The 22,835-nt window shown below is 39.4% G+C and overlaps 2 protein-coding genes across 3 annotated transcripts; one reads left to right on the top strand and one right to left on the bottom strand.

The window, feature by feature from the left end:
* Positions 1-77: 77 nt before the first annotated feature.
* On the top strand, positions 78-7,167 carry znf341 (zinc finger protein 341). 2 transcript variants are annotated; one of them, XM_033970220.2, is made up of 16 exons: positions 78-128; positions 664-774; positions 925-1,115; positions 1,594-1,743; positions 2,406-2,693; positions 2,759-2,942; positions 3,025-3,115; positions 3,191-3,281; positions 3,389-3,560; positions 3,890-4,140; positions 4,225-4,433; positions 4,511-4,607; positions 4,896-5,028; positions 5,362-5,473; positions 5,551-5,621; positions 6,591-7,167. In XM_033970220.2, exons 1-16 carry the CDS (start codon positions 98-100, stop codon positions 7,040-7,042), a joined length of 2,634 nt encoding a protein of 877 aa, XP_033826111.1. In that variant the 5' UTR covers positions 78-97; the 3' UTR covers positions 7,043-7,167. The 2 variants fall into 2 exon arrangements, with proteins under 2 accessions (XP_033826111.1, XP_055079082.1); XM_055223107.1 differs by having other exon boundaries at positions 88-118; positions 6,591-7,135.
* A 148-nt stretch (positions 7,168-7,315) lies between these two features.
* Positions 7,316-22,197, bottom strand: itchb (itchy E3 ubiquitin protein ligase b). The gene is made up of 24 exons (XM_055222875.1): positions 22,046-22,197; positions 20,333-20,427; positions 20,093-20,234; positions 15,208-15,332; positions 14,961-15,095; positions 14,345-14,396; positions 14,091-14,263; positions 13,753-14,002; positions 13,332-13,427; positions 13,034-13,208; positions 12,901-12,958; positions 12,591-12,675; positions 12,381-12,509; positions 11,950-12,022; positions 11,765-11,836; positions 11,590-11,682; positions 11,368-11,523; positions 11,154-11,287; positions 10,917-11,057; positions 10,696-10,816; positions 10,522-10,626; positions 10,263-10,359; positions 10,110-10,182; positions 7,316-9,475 (listed from the first exon to the last, which is right to left on the bottom strand). The coding sequence occupies exons 2-24, from the start codon at positions 20,403-20,405 to the stop codon at positions 9,376-9,378; spliced, it is 2,658 nt and encodes an 885-aa protein (XP_055078850.1). The 5' UTR covers positions 20,406-20,427; positions 22,046-22,197; the 3' UTR covers positions 7,316-9,375.
* Between the last annotated feature and the right edge of the window lie 638 nt (positions 22,198-22,835).

Genomic DNA, 22,835 nt, shown 5'->3' with positions numbered 1-22,835 from the left:
GCATGACATCTGCAATAAAAAACGCACATCTCTCTCGTCCCTCTCACAGCCAGGCTGTGCTAATCGAGCACCTACCCCTCAGTAGGACAGCTTCAAGATGGCGCAGGCAATATTTGAGGTACTCGAAGGTATGAATAATCCATTTATTACAGCATATTCCGCACATTTGACATTTCTATACCCACCATAAATCGAAGAAAGCACGTTAATATTTCTACGTGTAAATCCTTATTTACTTGACCCTCAGTTTGCTTTTACATGATGAATTTACAGTGATGGAGGCATCACTGTAAACATACTGATTGTTTATACATTACAATTTGTGTTTATTATTTATCGGTTTACACGGATGTATATGTGTATTTTCAACACACATTTTGTGACTAAGTCACATAGCTATTATAGTTTATCATGTTCATGCTTGTAATACAGTTGCAATGTATATTATAGTTAAAGAGAGTTTGTTTGAATGGTGAGGTGTTGCAGTGCAATCAGCTATCAACTATAGGTTTGTTTACAATGTAAACAAATGATCATAATGTTTGTATGGTAAACTTAAATATTTAATATTATGATTCCAACATCTCTGTTTATTTTAAGGCAAAGAAAATAAAATCAAAAGATACTTGCACCGTCAGTGTAAGATTCCTTCTTCTTTTGCAGGCATGGATAACCAGACAGTGTTGGCTGTTCAGTCACTACTCGATGGTCAAGGCGGAGTACCAGACCCCAACAATCAAAATGTCTCTGGGAGCTCCACTATCCAGCCAATGGGTGGATATAATAATAATAATAATAATAATAATAATAATAATAATAATAATAATAATAATAATAATAACAATAATAATAATTCAGTATACAATATACAATATATTCGACATATTTGTATGCTCTAACATGTGAATACTGTATACTTTACAGATGACGAGGATGTGTTTTTGTGTGGGAAGTGTAAGAAGCAGTTCAACTCACTCCCTGCTTTCATGACGCACAAGAGGGAGCAGTGCCAGTCCAATGCCCCATCCCTGTCCACTGTGTCTCTAGCCTCAACCAATGTCTACACCCCTGTCCCATCTATAAACTCTGTACCACAGGCGTCTACCAACAGACAGGTCCACTATTGTGAAATGACTATGCAACAAATGTATTATAATGTGTTAATATCTAATGTAGGATAAGACAGAAGAGTAAATTTATTTGTCCCACAATGGCTGTAATTACAGTGTTGCAATGCACAGATCAAGAACAGCAAGAGACAAAAAATATAGAAGTCAAGATAAATAAATATTAGAAAAGAGACTTGAATTTAACACAACGCTATGCAAGTATAATGCAATAAAATAAAAATATCAGGCATATAGACAGAATAAATAGTAAGTCAAGTGACTTTATTGTATTATACATATAATGATTCATATTATGTTACAGAGGACAAATATACAGGGCGAACAATGTTCATAGTAATAGTCCATGTTTTATTGTTAATATAGTTGAAAGTTAGGTATATTTAACCAATAAACAGTAAAAATGGCAATAAAAGAAGCCAAACTGCATTGTTAAAATAAAGTAAAACTATTTTCTCGTTTTCAGGTGTCCACTTACATCACAGTGCCCCCCTCTCCTCTAACTCACACTCTGGTCCAGGGAAATGTTCTGGTCAGTGATGATGTTCTCATGTCAGCCATCTCTGCCTTCACCTCTATCGAGCAGCCTATGGCCAGCATGCAGGCACCAGTACAGGTAACACAGGAAACTAAGGTTATATCATATTATATTAGTATTTGTCCAGATAAAAAAAAAACAACATCATTGTAGTTCAGTGGTTTAAACCACAACAGTGACAAGTTTGTGCCACAGATGCTGAAAAAAGTGACTGATTAATTTCTTACCAACTTTTAGGGTGCAGTACATGTCTTAAATTAAACTCTGTATGGGGTGTATGTGTTTGGCTCCTTCTTCAATTCCACTGGGACAACCTGTCAGGAGCAGTGTATTCTAGATCCTAGAGTGGAGTATCTTGCTCAAAATTTTACCTGTTGTGCAAGTTTTACGGTTATAGTGAAAATCTGCACACTCAGAGGAAACCCATACACAATAAGAACATGTACTCAACACAGAAAAAGTGCATGTTGAGTGTTTGTTGAAGGGTCTGATGGCACAGATTAGCAGCCTCACTTCCATCAGTTTGCCCCAGGGCAGCTCTGGCTATAATAATAGCTTACCATCACAGAGTATGGAGTGAATAAATACAGTGTAGTGCTTTGAGAGGCTTCGACAAGCCTGTAAAGTGCATTACAAATGTAAGGCATTATTATTGTTATTATGTACCTAAACAGTAGTAAAGTATGCAGAGTCCCTAAATTATAGTAATACCTAATTTGTCCCGTCTCACTTGCCTGCAGAGCAACTTGAGCATGCATACTGCCGGAGTGTCGTACCTTCAGCACCACCATCATCATCACCACCACCACCATCACCATCCCCAGCAACCCCAGCAACAGCAGCAGCCTCAGCCCTCCCAGCAGCCCCAGCAACCCCAATTACCCCCATCCCAGCAGAATCTGTCCTCTCAGGTCCCAGCCAGCCATAGCAACTCAGTGGTGCAAGTATACAGCGCATTACCACATATGAGCACAGGAGCCAGTGCAGAGATCCACACTCTAGGAGTTCAGCCATTTCATCCTGTACAGGTAATAGCGAATAGTACTTGGTACATTTCTGTTGGTGGGTCTAACCTTTTTCATATATCCAATAGGTGCCTAGTCAGTGTGTAGGGAGTCAGTCCTTTACCACCCCTCCAGTCTATAGTCCTGGAAAACAAGGTTCCAAAACCAAAACATGCAGCATCACCACTAACATGAACGAGATGGGAGAATTTGAAAAAGTAATTATTCCCAAACGCCCAAGAAGCAGCAAGAAAGGCACAGAAGGGGCTACAGGTCTGTGAGGAAAGTTCAATAGACAGCCCTTCTGAAAACTATAGGGCAATAATAATTTGTTTGTGACTTTCCTTCATGGCAGAGCATTTAAAAGGTAAGGGTCCAAAGCTTAAGTGTAATTTCTGCGACAAAATATTCTCCAAAAACTTTGATCTACAGCAGCACATACGAAGGTGAGTCATTGCTAAATTGAAATGGTCAATAATGTTTTTCATTTCATTGTACCGCTGCATTTTTATTTTACACAGTCACACCGGAGAAAAACCATTTCAGTGTATTGTCTGTGGCCGTGCATTCGCCCAGAAATCCAATGTGAAGAAACATATGCAAACTCACAAGGTGTGAAACAGTTTAGTTAAATCTATGCAGTTCAGTTCCACTTAAATAAATGCCATAGTTTTTTGTTTTAAGAATGGCCAAATCCAATATTTTGTCTATCTCCAAAGGTGTGGCCAATGGGAGCAGCCAGCACAGTTTCTAGATCTCCAGTCACAGTCAAAGTGGTGCCATTGTTAGATGATGGCAATGACGAACAACAGCAGCAGACAGAACAAGAAGGGGAGAAGCCTCAACAGCAGAACATCCAATCACAGGCTGAGGAGCAGGAGGCACAGACAGGTAAAGCTTGTAGCAAAATATACTCTAGTTATGTATAGTTATTGAATTATATTGAAATCTGATTACAAGAAGAATTGTATCAAGATCTTTATTGAATCGGGAGAACACTGTATCATTGCATGCCTATTCATGTTTTAAGAGTAATTTTTAAGTTAGGAGTGAATGTACAAATCAAATACAGTCTTACAATACCAAAAAATTAAATAAGAAATACTATTAAATTAAAGAGGATTATCAAAATAAAAAAGTACTTTGTTAAATATTTATTAACAATGTAAGTCTGAAAGTTTTGCAGAATTTATTGTTAAAGTTCTACTGGCTGTTTGCAGAAGCTGCTAGGGAACTGGAAGAAAGTGTGACATCGATGCAAGCAGATCCAGGAGCAAACCAAGAAGACACAGCTCAGAATGAACAATCACAAATCCAGAACCAAAGCTTGAACACGCAAAACCAACAGAATCAAACTCAGTCCAAACAGATGGTGCTGATAGACAGCTCCTACCAGTGTCAGTTCTGTTCAAACAAGTTCAAAACTTATTTTCAACTTAAGTCTCATCTTACCCAACACAAAGGAGAACAGGTGAGTGGAGAGTTAAGTGTCAGCGTGTCAGTTAAAATGCACATTCAGTTTAACCTTATCATTAATGCATTATTTTTCTTATAGGTTTATAAATGTGTGTTAAAGTCCTGCTCACAGACCTTTCAGAAGCTGGACCAGTTTCTGGAGCACATCCGGACACACCAGGAGCAGCTGACATATCGCTGTCACCTCTGTAACAAAGTGTTCCCCTCACTGTTTGAGCTGGGGGTCCACCAGTACTCTCACTGCTTCTGTCCCCAACAGAGCACACGCAAAGAGGCCACTGTCTACAGGTAAGGCTCTCATGGCAACCTGCAGCTACAGAATCGGTTTGTGGCTAAATTAAGTTAACAGTCATTCTGTTCTCCAGGTGTCTAAAGTGTCAAAGCAGATATTCTACACAAGAAGCCCTAGAACAACATCTCCTCACTGCGTCACACAGCTTTCCTTGTCCACACTGCCAAAAGGTATATTGAAACCACTATATATGGTTAAAACAAACCATATATTATGAAAGTTTGGGTTTATTGTTGGGGTGGTGGGATTGGTTACCACACCCAGAAGGCTCAGTTTCATTGGGGGTTTCGAGGGGGGTTCCAGCAGTAAGTTATTTAAGTTATTTTGATTGATGTTTACATCAATCATTGAATTGTGTACTGAAAAGATAGTGCTGAAATAGACGTTGAGCTTATCATTGTTATTGGCAGCTTATTTGATAATTTTTCACTGGAGTCATTGTTGTGTGTGTCCAAAAGGTGTTCCCCTGTGAGAGGTACTTTAGGCGCCACCTCCCCACCCATGGCATTGGACGAAGGTTCAAATGTCAGATCTGTAAGAAGGCTTTTAAGACAGAGCACTACCTTAAACTGCACTCAAGAATTCACTCAGGTATAAACATACACTCTACTTGGTCTTTTGTGTTGTATAGCTTAAAATAATGTGATATTTTATAGGAAAAATTTTATTTAACATAAGCCAGCAGAGGGCAGTATAACTACAGTAACTGGCTTACTGGGAGTGAAGCAGTTAGTAGTAGTTTCTAATGTCCAAATTAATTTGTGTATTCATAAAAAAAGAACCAAAAATATCAATGGAGGTTGAAAGTGCAAAATCAAGTACATACTTACATATGTACACAAACTACCTGACACATTATTATAATAAAAGTTAATCTAATGCTTTTATAACTGTCATTAATGTCAATAATTAACATATTTCCAGGAGAGAAGCCATACAAGTGTTCATTATGTGATGCCACATTCAACAGAAAGGACAAAGTCAAGAGACATATGCTCATTCATGAACCCTTTAAGAAGTACAAGTGTCCTTTTAGGTATGTTTGGATTATGAAGGCCCTTTATAACTGCTTGTAGTTATAATTTAATTTTTTTTTTTTCTTTATCCCTTCAGAACACATGTGGGCTGCACAAAAGAGTTCAACAGACCAGACAAACTCAAAGCACACATTCTGTCTCATTCAGGTGAGATCAATATATGTGGAAGTGTCATTAACTGAGTAACCTACAGTATATGTACTGGCAAAATAAACAGATAAATTGATTGACTTTTGACTTAACTATCAAATGTTATAGTTATGGCATTATTTTATGTATCCAAACCTTCATATACACCAAATACTTAAATGCTGTGACAATCTTATATATGGAAGAAATTGTTATATAGTGATTTAGTGCTTTTCCCCACTGTTTCCATTGATCATACTCTAGATGAGTAACATAGTGGCATATTTAACCAACCACAATGAGGTGTGAACTCTAAGAAGAAACATTTACCCATTAAGGAAATATAAAATTACTTAACATAAAATAATATAATCTAGGCTGTACGATGTGGTAAGTAGTTTTTACCATATCATTCATCCATACTATATACACCTATTACTTACTAATGATTTATTAATGAATTACAGTTTGTCCTCTGAAGTTTTGTGGTTTGTTGTGTCTTTGGGCAAGACACTTAAATCAGTGTATTATCAATGTCTGTCAGAAGTGCCAAACTCAAATTCACAGAGGGCCAAAATTAAAAGCTGGGACTAAGTCGTGGGCCAAACTAAATATTTATTGAAAAATTTCAACAACATTTGCATGTTTTTCAAAAGGGGTGGATTAAATTTGAGTGAGGTGACAGGTAACATATGCTAATGTGTGCCAACAGAAGTGGTAGGGGCAAAGCATTTTGGGGTTTGTAGTATTAGTGGTGAATGCACTATACTGGTGCAGCAGCCGGTGGGCCAGCTCTAATACATATTTGATATGATCTCGCGGGCCAAATATAATTATATCGAGGGCCAAATTTGGCCCGCGGGCCTGAGTCTGACATGTCTGCTCTATGTAAACTGGTGTATGAATGTGTGTGAATGGTGACTGATCCATGATGTAAAGCAGTTTAGAAATGCTTTGAGAAATGTGACCATTTAACATGTTTTTCAGGTATCAAGCCATACAAGTGTATTTTCTGTCAGAAGGCCTTCAGTCGGAGAGCCCACATGTTGGAGCATCAGCAATCCCACACAGACAACTACCGCTTTAGATGTTCCTCCTGCAACAAGGGCTTCACCAGACAGAGCTACTACAGGGACCATAAATGTCCAGCTCTTGGGAGTGGGCCAGGAACTGAAGATGAGGCAGGGGAGGCAGACGACGAGAAGAATGGGGAGGACAACAGTAATGATGAAAGACAATTTACAAACCATCAAGTGGAGGGGGGTTCAGATGATGTGCAAATAAGTGCACCACAGAAGGAGAATGAAGAGAGGTCAGAGAGTGATGAAAACTGTCAAGCCGCCATGTCCATTGTGGAACTACAGCAAAGAGAAGATGGGGAGATGGAGCAGGGAAACCAAGACCTGGAGCAGAACTGTTTACAGCAGCCATGTTTGTAGGCCACAGTTTAAAAAGTATTGGTACTAATGTATTTGTTATTTATATGTATATGTTGAATATATTATTTTTAATATCCAATATAAGCTATCAGAACATGCAAATGTAAATAAAAGTTTATTCAAGATTTGGAGTTTTGGACTTGCAGTTTGCATTTTCACCTCTAAATGGTGCCAATGAGACACAAAATAACCAAATAATAAATTAGAATCTGGGGGGTTTGGCTGTCTAGATCTAAATTTACTAAAGAGCAATTAGTAAACCCCTGACAGTAATCATGTATGCGGAAGTATTTACTTCATTTATTAATGTGACATTTTATATTACACACATCTTTCATGTACAACCGAAATGAACAGGGAAAAGAAAAAAATAGAGTCATCATAAACCTCTTATTAAAACTTTTCTTTTACAAAAGAAAATCTGTTATTGACACCATTTACAGTGTTTCATGTACAGGAGAGTGACAGAATTTTTGGATCTGTCCAAACCACTATGTACAGAATTGCTTATGTCGTCCCTGTGATCTGAAGATCGACCCAGTTTAAGATTAAAACAACACAGAAGTGAAGACGTAGGCATTAGTCTATTATAGTGGTACATTCATTAGGTTTTCTTTAATTAGTCAGTTGTTTTTTTAATGTCACATCAACAAACAGCTTCTCTTCTCCAGTTTTCTCCACACTGCTGCAGTTTCATATCAACACAAGGCATCTTTTCACCCAAGAATCGTGAAAAATAAACAAGTCAATTCCTGACCACAGACAAAGGCTGGTTAGCCTCATAATACATTAAATAACACTTACAGATGAATACTGATTTTGCTCAAATGTATTACAGGCCATTATATTTTCCCTACAGTGCTACCACAGGTAACTGCATGATCTATAAATAGACTGGAATGGCACTAGCTGTATCCAGAAAGAACACTTTAAATAAAATGGTATGTTCATTGATTGAATTAGACATAATTTAGCTATATTTTCTATTTTCCATGTGGAGTGTACATAATTACTGATGATAGTATGTATGAAAATGCAAACAAAATGTCTTATTGCACTTTTACTTCTTCATATTTACTGCATTGCAACTGATTTTCATGACTTTCCATTTGGCAGAACTAACCGACTCAATTATAACACTAATCCTGTTCTATTTCATGATCCTTGGGTGAACATTAACAGTTTTTCAGGTCTTCCATTATCTTTTCATTATTAGTTTTCAAGCAACACCACATAGTTAAGGTGAGATGAATATTAAAATACACTATTCTCCCAAACCCAATTCCCAATCCTAGAATTCAGTATCGGCGCACAACTCTGTCCCTATAAAACTAGGGTCAGTTAAAGTCTATAAATAAGTGAAGTTTACAACACTTTTCACAATCAAGAAGTGATTCACAGATTAAATACTATCGAACCAGGAACACAGGGCTCTTTCTCCATTCATCTGTTACGCTATAGTCTCCAATTCATGTCAAGCACCAAAATGATAAGAACTGTTAGTAATTATCTGAAGGCTAACCATTTGATTAGCATTGTTTACGTCTTGAGATAAAATTCAGTGTACAGTGGAGCAATGTTAACAAGGATGTATTTGATTGAAAGCAGTTGGATTCATATTTTAACGTTAACATCGTGGTAAAAGGGGCAGACATTACAAATACAAAGGAGATTTTCTTTAACCACAGATGTAGCCAAGTTCTACAACTGCAGATAATGGCTTGATGATGAAAAATTAGAGATGTTGCCAAAGCAATTAATAATCAAAATATGATATATGTGACATTTTGAGGCCTTTTCACCATTCAAAACATAACAGAAACCCATGAGCAGGGTGAGCAAGATTTGAGCCACAAACCGTTTAGCTAGTAGATAACTGCTAATCTACTGTTATTTTTATGCATTTATTTTTTCCCTGTATTCATTTTTTTTTCTATATGCTCATTCGAACAATTCAATTGAACTGAATTACATGTGTGCAAAATAAAGCTTACAACATATACTTTAGTGTTTATTAAAAATTTAAATCCTCTTTAATAAAGCTTAACTGCATTTTGCCAGAAGAGTTATTATTATGCATTATCATCCAAGTGAGATTTTAGGGTGAGGTTTGGGTCTCATGCATATTTTGGTGCTCATTCGGAGAGACAGGAGAATCTTCTGTGTTTTTGGTTTCAATAATAAAAATATTTTCTGGTACCATTCAGACACTGGGGCCTGCTGAAGCACAGTGTGTAGTGGTAGACCACAGTTCAACAGGCTGCTGGACTCTCTGTTGTTCCATACAAGAGGATCCTTGATTTCAACACCAGTGATGACTTGGGCTTCACAGCTCACTCTTGTCCGAAACCCTCTGTCTCCTCAATGGCAAACATCAGTTTCTCTTTGAGCTGTTCATAACTCTTGTATGGAGGCAGGTCCAGTCTGTTGAAGCTACAAGAGAAAAGGGTTAAGTTAAATATAAACAAGTCAGTGCAAAACAATTTCAAAGACTAAATATGAATGATCTTCTCTACTTATGGACTACTTATATTTCGATTTATAATTAAAAGGAAAAACAGTCATGAAAATCTGCTTCTTACTGTGGTGAAATGCCACTATAAAGAGGCAGGGTTTCTCAGTTTTGAAAAGGAAGTCAACTGACCAGTTTCTATTATTGAGTTGGCTTGGATAAATATTGCAGTTTACAATGAACAAAATGTAAAATAATTATCTATTTGTTATATTTTACTTTTATAGTTGAAAGTTAGAGCAAAAATCATGCCTCTTTTATCTGTACATAGCAAGAAAAGTAGAGACTAGTGATTTGTGCATATATAATGCCCTCCAACATCTCCTATCTGATAAGTTATAATAGTTGCTTTAATATAGCTTAGTAGTACAGTGTCTGCAGTGTGCAAAACAGATAAACAATAACATGTGAAACAACTGCAGATAACTGAGACTGTCACCAAAACCTGTGTCACTTCCAAGATTGCTATATCAAAAATATATCAAGATAAATCAACTACATTAAAATAAATAAAATGAATAGACTAACATCAATCTGATTCAGGAGGTGACTCACCATGTGTGACTCCTGGGAAGCCAGTTTTCTTTTCCAACCTTTTCAATACAAAATTTCTGAGGGCCATTACTCCCTAGAAAACAGAAACAAGCAATCAGTCAATAAACAGTATTAATAAAACACAAGTCAATTGGCGATAAAAGCAGAAATTACCCATGAGGTCAGCGAATCCTCCCACAGGCAAACGACAAGTTCCAGTTACAAACTGAAGCAGCCTCATTCTCTTCTCATTGTCCATCTCTTTCACAAACTACACATACAAAAATAGTGTAGTGGTTTAGTTTACTTCAGCCAAAATGTGCAGTAACAACAAACCAAGAATAATTGATAAGTTAATAGTAAAAGAATAAGACCCCACAACATAATGTCATAATGTCATGATAATTAAATAAAAAGGCGATTGCTGCCTGACCTGCCAGAACCAGACAATCTGTTTGCTGCTGCGGGCGTAATGTCTGTATATTGTGTTCCTCTGCCAGTCTCCCAGATCAATCTCCTGCATCCCACACAGCATTACCTACAAAGTGGAATTAGATTTGTTACACATCTTTCTGAACATCTGTGACGTATCTTTCTTCAACCATACCTCCAGCTCTTTGGCATCAAAATACTGCAGATACTGCTGAGGGAGGACCTCGTTGAAACCTTCAAAGAACGACTGGGTCTGCTCCTCCACCCCCCTCGACAACCTCCATTCTGCCACCAATCTGTGACAAGACAAAGCACATTAGCTGATTTAAAATAACATGGTCTCTAAGGTGATGTGGTCAGTAGCTTAGACAAAATGTGAAAAAAATAAAACAACACCTGACATATTCCTCTTTGTTTTCCTCTGTGACCTGGATGTCTCCTCCTCCAGGTTTGAGCTCGTGAGTCGTAATCTCTCCAAGAATCTCTTTATCAACAGAGAAAAACATCTCGAGGCCGCATTCCTCAATGTTGTTGTCCCTGATAGAAATTAAACAACAAAAATCAATATACTTAATAGGATTTCTGGGGGGAGATGTGCTGTTTTATGGTACAGATATAAGACTGGTTACTCACTTGATCCATATTAGGGAGTTGTAGAATTCAGGATCTATAGACTCCAGGTCTTTGAGGGTCAAAGGCTTGTTCAGGATACGTTTGTAAAAAGGCAGCGAGAAACCAGTGTCAATGAACTTTCCATGGAAAAGAGCCTAAAGGACAAACACAAAATTGCTGAAATAAATTGTTGTTGTTTTTTTTTATGTTATCAGGCTATGATAAAAGTACAAACCATAGCAATGAAGCGTCCAATGAATTTGAAGTACTTGAGGTGGTCAGGGTTGATGTAGGAAGCAGGGTTGATCTGCAGACAGTAGTTCTCTTTCCCAGCATATTCAAACAGGCAGTACATGGGGTTCAAAACCTCGTGGGACAGGAGGAAGAACCACTCCCTGAAGAAAAAAAAATTAAGTAATTTTTTAGAATTTAAGTTCAAACTTAGAAAAAAAGATACTTGCCTGGCGACTCCCCCATAGTCGAGGCCTTCTTCTCCAGGAAAGATGATCCACAATCTTCTCCGCAGATCCTGAGCATTAAAGCTCATTATCTAGATGGGGATTCAAATTTAATATTCAAATGTACACAAATGTACATAATATAAAGTGTAAGGGTAAAAGTATTATGCTTACCTGCTGGAAGGAGTCCTCAAACAATGTTTTTCTGCTCACAGTGATTTTTATGTGTTGAGACATTGACAATTGCTATGAAAACAAAATATAAATAAATTATATAATCACGAGTAAGGAGTCATTATAATATTAATTAACATTACCAATTATTAGCCATCATTATCATCATGTAGAGTAACACATACCTGGCACCAGGCTCTGAAGCACTGCACTTTGGCTTTGAAATCTCTGACATATGTGATCTGAGGTCCATTTTCACTGTTGATATATCAAATTTACATATGTTTAGCATTGTGTGAATAAAAAACACAAAATGTTACTTTTTCTCTTAAACAAATTACTCAGAAGTATCTCAATACTTTCCATTCTTCACAATGAAACCGTTTTTTACTCAGTGCTAAACAATGTGCTAAGGTGTGTGCTTAATAGCATTTTCTTTATGCTAAGTGTTGTAACTGAATAATAAATATAGGTGAGACTATTTAAACTGCTAGTCATAATGGCACACAACGTCTTGCTGTCTACTAAAGGAAAACTCCCTGTGACTCACAGATGGTTCAGATTAAGTTTCTTTAAATAAACTAACATGAATAGCTGTCAGCAAAATAGTACATACAGTGAAGACTTTCCAGTGCGTGGATCAATGTAGGTAGTTGTTCTTCTGTTATGGTCCACAAAGTATGGGATCCCATCTACAGTGAATCTCATCTCCCAACCCTCTGGAAGCGGCTTCTCATTCAACAACCTAAGAAGAAAGTAAAAAATCGATAAAAGTGAATTAGTTTGAGGCTGGTTAGAGGGTAAAGTAAAAGAATGCTCTGCTAACCCCTGAGTTCGAGGATCCTCCCATTGTGTTGAGCGAGTAGGATGATGAACAAAATACACTCTGCCATTTGAGTCAGTTCTTTTTTCTGAAAACATGTGGAAAGCAGATACATCAGATATGCAGTTTAGGTTTGGTAATTATATAATAGACTGTTTCGACATGAGGGCAACATGCTAATTGATATGTTAAGAGAGGACAGATACAGAAGCGAATTTGATCACAAATGTTAGTGGTGATGGTAATGTACACTATGGCTCAAGGTTCAACCTTGAAATACTGGAAAAGATAGAACAATTTTGAGAAAACTCACCCCATCCAGGTGGCAGTGGACCAAGAGGATCAAACTCCTGTGAAGCTGGATCTTGTGTCTGGAGCAGAGAATATACTCAGTTCTACGCAAGAACAGACTCGGTGTATGTGTAGAATAGAGGTGAGCGTCTTACCCCGAGCATGAACCTTTGGTTGAACTGCTGCATGGCTCCCTGGAGCTGGCTGCGCTGCTGCTGCCACTGCTCATAGTTGCGCATGGTCTCCATAGTGGGCCTCTGCCACGTGGTGGTTCTGGATATATGGTCCACAAAGTACACACGGCCCATAGGGTCCAATCTGCGCTCCCAGCTATGCACAAAAGATGCCAGAGAAATATTAATGAGTCTATAGTCGGCACAAACCCAATACTGAAAGAGATTAGACACTTCTAACAGAGGCTCTAAGAACAGAAGTCGAAAAGAACGATTTTACCCAGGGGGCAGTGGTTCAGGGCGTTCCCACGTTGTTCTCTTCTCCACATGATCGACAAAATAAATCCTGCCATTCTGATCCACCCTCTGCTCCCATCTTAAAAAGAAAAAATATTTCGTTCATTCACAGGCAGAATACAATTTGCCTAATAAGTGTCAATAAACATAAAATAGTCTGTTCTCTGTTACAGTGCAGTATCTGAATTGATGATGTTCATAAAGAAAATTTGTTTGCAGCCCCCAGAAGAACATAACATTGTTCAGCCCATATACAGGAAGTAACTGTTGTAGGCAGGAAGAATGAAAATGCAACCTTTTCATTCACTCCTATCTGAATGGTTAAACTTCAGCCCTCTCACTCGGTCATGAGATCATAATAGCCTAACCCATTTATTGAACCCCACGCTTGAGTAGAGATTTACCCAGGTGGGAGAGGTCCAGTGTTGATGGCGGGTACTCTTGGACTGACTGAGGTGGTGGCAGTGCTGGTGGGCTGTCGGGTGGCTGTAGAACCTGGAGTGGAGGAGGCTGTCGTGGAGCTCCCCTCTGGACCAGGGGATGGACTGGCCTCTGATGCTGTGGACTCAGCAGAGGCTGGTGTCCTAACTGGAGTATCACATCCTGATTGACCATTACTGTTGTCTGCAGACGTGGGGCCGTTAGAAGATAATGCTGGAAAGGCAATTAAGAAATACATGATTCCAGGCATGTGGCTACCAAATGGTGAAATATAATTGTATTGTAATAGGTTTCAAAATACCTGGTGATGAACTAGGTCGTCGAGGAGTAGGGGGAGGAGGTCTAGAAGGTCTTGGGGGTCTCACTGGTCTCGTGCTTGGTGAGGGAGAACCTGTGTTGTTGGTCAGCCTCCTGCCTCCGGGTGAACCCCTGTGTTCTAGACCATCTACAGCTGGAGAGTTGTCCCGACTATGCCTAGAGGAAGAGAAAGAAAGAAATTTAAGATAAAAAAGTTAACATGATGGAACAAGATGAAGATGAAAAATAAGAAATTACCTTATAACAGGATCTCCATTAGGTTGACTTGGCGATTCCCCGTTGGCCGTACCTGTTATATATGTAATTAGTGGCAAGTCAAGTAGGTTTCAACATTTTGAAAGTTACATTTGTCAATCTTGAGAATAATCCAAATAAAATAAAATAACTCAAATAATATGACCCTTAATATGTATATTCTCTATTTACGAGTAGGCCTGTCACAGCAACACATTTTTATAAGTCCACCATCACAGAAATCATATGAGGATCATATGACCAAGACTAAACAAATCATGAGGTACAATAAATACAATAAAGTAGAAACAATAATAAAACACAATTTTTACATTATTAGGCATAGATATGCTAACTAATAAAATAATAAATAAATATCTATAGCTTAAATGTTCACACCTACAATACAAGAAAAAAAAATCCCCACTACTGCAATGCTGTTCATCTCCTATTGATCTTATCTGAGCAAGTCAATATGGCAATGTGTGCTCCAATACACATTGCCATATTGATACTGACCAATCCTATGTAATGTTCTGTACAGTCCATTACACAAATTTGCAGAATCTGACAGAATCAGAATCAGATTTAATAATAAAAGTATAAGTGTTAAACTGACTGTGTTGAGCAGCCTCTGCATTGGCAAACATCTCCGGGTCCACAGTCATTCCATCCAGACAAACGGACAGGTCGCCCACCACATCAGTCTGCTCCCGGTCTGTGCACAGCTGTAACGTCTGCACCACCTCAGAGACTGCAACAACACAAGGAAACAGTATGAGACATTAGAGACATGTCATTTAGAGCTGTTCCTCTCTTATAGACTCATGACACAATTATGTAATGCATTTTGTGCAAACACTGACTTTTCATGTCATTCTTCTTAAGGGTGTCGCTGACGTCCAGAGTGGCCATGCCCAGTAAAACATCTGACTTAAGGGTCTGGTGGCTCCACACACGGAAGACCAATTTGCTGAAGGGGGTCACAATCCTGTCCAACAAAACATACACTTGATCAGTTTACAGTTTGTGTTACTACACCCATATTGAATATCATCACATCTATTCAAAGGTTGTGTTTACAGTATAGAATTTCATGATAATCATCTCAGATGGAGGGCAGAGGCCTATATAACTCTTTGAATATTTCTTTCAAAAATTCTCCCAAAATAATTTTTATTCTTTTTTTTTTTTTTTACTTTTGTTTATTTTACTAGCAGATAAGGCGCTGAACTTTGTCACAGTCTTTAATTCATGTGGATCAACCCAGTAAGAGTTATAAATCATAGATTAATCCGATCAAACAACTACAATCTGACTTAAAAACATATTCTACCACAGAATTCTGACCTTCAGCTCAATTTTAAACTATAAGTATTCTTGAATGATGTAAATTCACATTAACACAATCTATTATTTGGATATTGTCAACAATGCATGAATAAATATAGAGCTCCATACGAACACACTTTCTAAAGCAACAGATGGGAGGAATTTGAACTAAATTTGGACCAAAAGCTATTTAGGGATCATCTTGGCATTTCCATGCCAGCAGGCATGTGTGCTCTCCCATTACCTCCAATAGTAAACACTGCTTATATAATGAGATGAGAGTCCCCCTGGGTGCAGCAGAAACTATAGATCACAGCTATTTTAAGAAGGTCAGTGTGTACACAGGGTTAGAATTACACATGCAGCAGGTGGGAGAAAAAGTTGCACAGTAGAAATTTTGGTTTTCAGTGCACTCAAGGAATTTGCTCGAAAGTAGAGCAGTTGTTCCTTAAAAATGACATATTTATTGCTCACCTCTAAATATTTTATTTTGTTTACACAAACACAATATACAGATAATCTATCATTAATGTGTTCAAATGTGTCAATAAAAAACAAACAAGAATGGACGATCAAATTAATCATAGAAGCAAAGATATATTTCTACTTTTGTTTGGAAGATTATACTCGTTCTTTTTTTCATTCAGCTTTCTTTACAACCTTTTAAAAATATTTTTATAATAGAATAGATATGATTAATCAATATTCAAATTCTGCAGATCTCCAAAACCATTCTGTAATATTTTTCACTATTTGATATCTCCCAACTCTAGGGCTATAGACCTTTAGTCATTTAGTCAATTAATCGGTTGATGGTGCCTTAGTTGAGCAAAACTTGTTTTAGATGACTAATCATTTTATTTAGATGGGACAACAGCAGAAAGGAGAAGTATTTGGTATTTATTTGTAAAAAGGCAAATTCAACTCAAGATTAAAGTTTAATCTGTTTTTATATAAATACATTCTTTCCTAGTTTTTTTTTTTTGCATAAATTTCCATGCAGGTGTACTCTTGTGAGTGCAGTCTTGGTCAGATACATAGAGATATGCGATAGCCTCGCCCCTTTTTAGTCGACTAATCGATCGCCATTGTCTTTAGTCAACCAAGAATTTATTTAGTCGACTACAGCCCTACCCAACTCTATTATAACTTATAAAAATGAACATTTTCAAGACTACACAAACACATACTTCTTTAGAGTTCTAGTGGCTATATAATATGTTAGTATATAATATGTTTGCACAGCACTTAACTTGTGAACAACAAAGAAGATGTTACCCATTTCCAAATGGTAGCGGTCTTCTGCTAAACCCCTTTATTAAAGCATGTCCAAGTTTGATAACAGGTTTCAGAGTACAAGCCTATCATTTCAGTGGCAGTCAAACCCTTTGTTAAAGCCAAGATGCTCTGAGGTAATAGCAGTGTCAGTGTGTGTAGAGTGTGAACACAGGAGTGATAGACAGTACATTTAGATGACTAAGACTGGAGCAGGTCTGAACACAATAGAATAAAAAATATCTCATAGTAATTTGTCATTTGCAACACAGCTAATAGATACTAACAATATATAGCTAGTTTTCAAGTCCTTTTTTAGTTCAATGTATTTATAGGCGGCATGTGATTCATCATGTTTCATCAGTAGTGACTACCGGTACTCTGCCAAAGGAAAAGTGAAAGGAAACCCTATTAGCCTCCTGCAGCCTCCTGCTGGTGCCCCGAGTCAGGACTAAACATGGGGAATCAGCGTTTCAGTTTTATGCAGCTAAAACTTGGAACAGTCTTCCTGAAGATGTGAGGCAGGCCTCTACTTTGACAGATACCTGAACTCCTCCACTTGAGGCAGAGACTCACCACCCACCCAGAGAGGGCAAACCACCTTTTTCCGGTCGAGAACCATTGCCTCGGATTTGGAGGAGCTGATTCTCATCCCATCCGCTTCACACTCGGCTGCAAACCGCCCCAGTGCCTGCTGCAGGTCCTGGCTCGAAGAAGCCATCAGGACAACATCATCTGCAGATGAAATCCTGTGGTTCCCAAACCAGACCCCCTCCGGCCCCTGGCTGCGCCTTGAAATTCTGTCCATAAATATAATGAACAGAACTGGTGACAAAGGGCAGCCCTGGTGGAGTCCAACATGCACCTGGAACAGGTCTGACTTACTGCCGGCAATGCGAACACAGCTCCTGCTCCGGTCATACAGGGACCGGACAGCCCTTATCAAAGAGCCCCGGACCCCATACTCCCAGAGCACCCCCCCAAAGGACACCGCGAGAGACACGGTTGAATGCCTTCTCCAGATCCACAAAACACATGTGGACTGGTTGGGCAAACTCCCATGAACCCTCAAGGACCCGATGGAGAGTATAGAGCTGGTCCAGTGTTCCGCGACCAGGAAGAAAACCACACTGCTCCTCCTGAATCCGAGGTTCGACTATCGGATTCTCCTCTCCAGTACCCTGGAATAGACCTTACCGGGAAGGCTGAGGAGTGTGATTCCCCTGTAATTGGAACACACCCTCCGGTCCCCCTTGTTATACAGAGGGACCACCACCCCGGTCTGCCATTCCACAGGTACTGTCCCCGACCGCCACGCGATGTTGTAGAGACGTGTCAGCCAAGATAGCCCCACCACATCCAGAGACTTGAGGTACTCAGGACGGATCTCATCCACCCCCGGAGCCTTGCCACCCACCTCAGTGACTTCAGCCAGGGTGATGGACGAGTCCGCCTCCGGGTCCCCAGTTTCTGCTTCCTCCTCGGAAGACGTGATAGTGGGATTGAGGAGATCCTCAAAGTATTCCTTCCACCGCCCGACAACATCCCCAGTCGAGGTCAGCAGCTCTTCACCCCCACTGTAAACAGTGTTGGTCAAGCACTGCTTCCCCCTCCTGAGGCGTCGGATGGTTTGCCAGAATTTCTTTGAGGCCGTCCGATAGTCCTCCTCCATGGCCTCCCCGAACTCCTCCCAACCCCGAGTTCTTGCCTCTGTGACTGCACGAGCCACGGCACGCTTGGCCCGCCGGTACTCATCAGCTGCCTCAGGAGTCCCACGAGCCAACAAGGCTCGATAGGACTCCTTCTTCAGCTTGACGGCATCCCTTACTTCCGGTGTCCACCACCGGGTTCGGGGATTGCCGTCGCGACAAGCACCGCAGACCTTACGACCACAACTACGAGTAGCCGCATCGACAATAGAGGTGGAGAACATGGCCCACTCAGAGTCCATGTCCCCAGCCTCCCCCGGGATCAAGGAGAAGCTCTACCGGAGGTGGGAGTTGAAGACCCCTCTGACAGAGGGCTCCACTAGACGTTCCCAGCAGACCCTCACGATGCGCTTGGGCCTGCCAGGTCTGTCCGGCTTCCTCCTCCGCCAGCGGATCCAACTCACCACCAGGTGGTGATCAGTTGACAGCTCAGCCCCTCTCTTCACCCGAATGTCCAAGACACGCGGTCGGAGGTCAGATGACACGACAACAAAGTCGATCATCGACCTCCGACCTAGAGTGTCCTGGTGCCACGTGCACCGATGGACACCCAGAGCCCAAGCTGTGTGTGGAGGTGAAGCCGACTATATCTAGCCGGTAACGCTGAACCTCCCACACAAGCCACATATACATATACATATATATATACATATACATATACATATACATATACATATACATATACATATACATATACATATACATATACATATACATATATATATATATATATATATATATATATATATATATATACATACATATACATATATATATATATATTTTTTTTTTTTACCAATTTACTGCTTTTAACTCTGAAACTAGCAATAAGATGTCTATGTATGTCTATGATTTCAGGAGCCTAATGGTTTCAGGAGCCTTCTGAACTTAATAATTGTTCCACACAATAATATTTTCGGTAGTATAGTAAACATTTGATTTGATTCTGTGATACTGCTGAAACTCAGAAAAGTCTGTCACACCAAAATATAAAGCTTGGACATGGACCTTTTGAAAAAAATCACTGATAGTCCTTGCCACCAGAGTGGTGCCAACTTTTTGTCTGGCCTCTGGACTATCAGGCCAAGAACAGCACAACAGGCTGACAAGAACTAAATGATAGCAGAAAACTAAGTCATCACTTAGGCAACAGTGGTTTGTGTTTCCCCACAAAGTCCTAAAGTTTCATTTCCATTAGAATTGGGTGAGTGAGAGGTCAAAGGGGGCACATGTAGATCAACAGTGACACTTCAGTCTTAAATATATCTATTCCACCAAAAAGTTATCAAAAAGGGTGCCTATATAATAGGAAACTAAAACCCATGAATATAAAGTGAATGAATAATACATGAAATTGTTGAGCAATATTGAGCATCTGGGAAAGCATGATAAAGACTAATGCATTATTGGCAAATGTTGGTAGCATTAGACTTACACAGTGAGTGGGTGCTTCCATTTGGGGCTGTGCGTGTTGGTACATTTCTCAGTCTTCTTGGATTGTCCATCCACTGTCACCTCTACATACGGACTGGGCCCAAACCAGTTCTTCTTGTTTTCTTTTAGTTTTGCTGACAACACTAAAAAATGCATAAGAAAATGTCTAATAAACATGTACTGACAAATACATTGAAAAGTTATTGAAAAACTATTTTTAAAAAAGCTGTTGCTTTGTTACCAATGATTTGCAGTTGTGCTTTCAGAGGGTAACCATTGGATGTCCCTGGTGGTTTGGTGGTTCCCCCGGCCATGACATAGGGCTGGAGTATTAATCTGTAAGACATTATACGAATTATTGGCCTGTGTCTTCTATAGTTCAAACAGCACAAGCGGCAACTCTATCTGAAGTAAATCAATATAAGGATCATATAGTGGGGCACAGCTTTCCACACCTCTTAGTCTACAAGTCTAACAAGAAAGACAAACTGAGCTGAGTTTAGCAATATTCAGAAATTCAAAAGTAAAAGTTAAAATATCACTGGAACATGCTCAATATTCAAATGGTGCATATGTTCAAAACAACATTCACAATATTATACATATTTTAATAATCTGCCTACCTCAACTTTCAGCCATTAAAGGACTTACTTGCACAAAGAGGACTTGGGTCACTCACTGTAAAAATAGCATCTACTATCAAGCTATTGTAAAGATTCATTCAAGTACATTATGATCAAATTGTGAGTTTTAATGAAAGACAGAGGTAATGCTGGGTACGGTAGCCTCCAATCCTTTAATTTATTGAGTCTCTTTTAATGATGTAAAGTAGAGAGGTTAACAAATAAGAGATAAGGTTTTGATGTGCAAAATGTGTCCCATTATTTGGAACAGGGAGGCATAGACACACATTTTCCTTAGGTTGTCATTACCCTGCAGACTGAGAGGTAGGTGGTTGGTTGATGTATCCACATAATTAAAGCTAAAAACAAAAGAGACCAGTCACGTGAGAAGTTTAGAATGGCGTCACGCTGTGTTACACTGAATAATGCATCTTTGTCAGCCCCTCATTTGTGATGCACACGGCAGGGCTGGGGGAAGTCAAGGGCTCTGGGTAAACTTTCACTTCTACTGAAGCTTTGGTATCTGTCAATTATTCATAACAAGGGCTGACTCTGCAGACTCACATGGGCAAACCCTGTGTTTAGGATGATGGTCTTTAGTGAATATTAAACAGCTCAAGAATGACTCAAACATGATCTGAATAGAGAGCTGAATAACTTTTTAGATGTAGCCACTAATCAGGAAATCTTTACTGATTATACTGCCCTTGCTCTTATTTTCCATCTCTGGCAACAGTGAATGCAATGACTGTATTTTACAAAGTACAGACACAATGGTCATGTTTTATCAGTGGATAGACTTGATAATTTATTACAGCCTAACTCACTGAAAGCGGTGGACAGAATGACTTTATGAATGGCCTTGGGAGTGTGGCAAGATGATGCACTTAAAGATTTAACATCAAACAGAAAATCTTAGAATGATATTACTAAACCGTGTTGCTCTGAGCACATTCAACTATGCGAAGTATTTATATTATCGTGAAGCATCAACAGCTACCTACAGTACCTTTCTGGAAATGCTAAGCTAACAGAGAGTATAAGATTACATAATTTAATCCAACCAAGAGCAGTTGGCCAGCCACATTAGACAAACAGCATAAATCTCCGTAATAGGTCAAAGCGTGTAGTTTGACGAGAGCGACCTGGTTGAAGAAGTTGCAGAGTACGTGTTGAATGTCAGCTGGGAGCGTGTTGACAGCTTTGCCAGACCACTGCGGCTAACGGTTAGCATGTTAGCTTGTGTCATCATCATGGCTGGTGGGAAACCCCAAAGTCCAGCGGCTGATCGTAAACTAGTAAAGAGGTAATCGTGGTATTCGTCTGCTTACCCGGGTCTGAAGAGAAGCTGGTCACACTGCGCTACACTCCCAGCCCTATGTCTACGGGATGTTTTGGTTTCTGTCGGGGTTTCTGATCAAGGAAGAAGAAACTTCCACCATCTTCCCCAAGCGCAGGTCACGTGATCGAAACAAGGTGGGGCGCGTGCTGCTCCCCTCGGGTGTGTGATTGGTTCAACGAAGAGATGAGACTGACCAATCACAAACCGGTCCCTGGTGCACGCTTAACGTTTGACAACCACTCACACGTCCACGCAACCGCCGCAAAGGGCAAATCTCAGCTAGTGACAGGGCTACTACCTCTCCATAAATCACTCACTACATTCGACAGACAGTTCTACTATAACAACCGGCTATTTATTAAAGTTATAGTATGTAACTTTCTGGAGGTACGTCGTCTGAATGAGAAGAGGCCCAAATAAGAGTCAAGTTTGTGGAGATGGAAGCCCATTTACAATAGGGGCTTAACTGTTTGCAATAAACACTACCAAAATTAAGTTTTAGTTTTAGTTTTTTTTGTTTTGTTTTGTTTTTTTTAGTCTATTTTTGGGTAAAAGGTTAGGCTATTTAAAGCTTAACACTAACCATGGGAAACAGAACACTCATTAGGAAAGCCTTATTAGTCAAATCTGTCATTAGCCAGTTCATAGGCTGATCAAGTCCAGCAGGTGGCGCCATTGTTCCAAATTGAGGCTGCAGAAGCTGAGTCACTTATACAAAACAGATTCAACTTTTCATGTATTATCTTTTTATCTGTGGTTACATTGCATTTGTTGTTGGT

The sequence above is a fragment of the Periophthalmus magnuspinnatus genome, chromosome 7 (genome assembly GCF_009829125.3).
Source record: "Periophthalmus magnuspinnatus isolate fPerMag1 chromosome 7, fPerMag1.2.pri, whole genome shotgun sequence".
In the NCBI taxonomy this organism is placed as follows: Eukaryota; Metazoa; Chordata; class Actinopteri; order Gobiiformes; family Gobiidae; genus Periophthalmus; species Periophthalmus magnuspinnatus.
The sequence above is the reverse complement of the archived record's forward strand: the minus strand, read 5'-3'. Positions and strand labels throughout refer to the sequence as shown.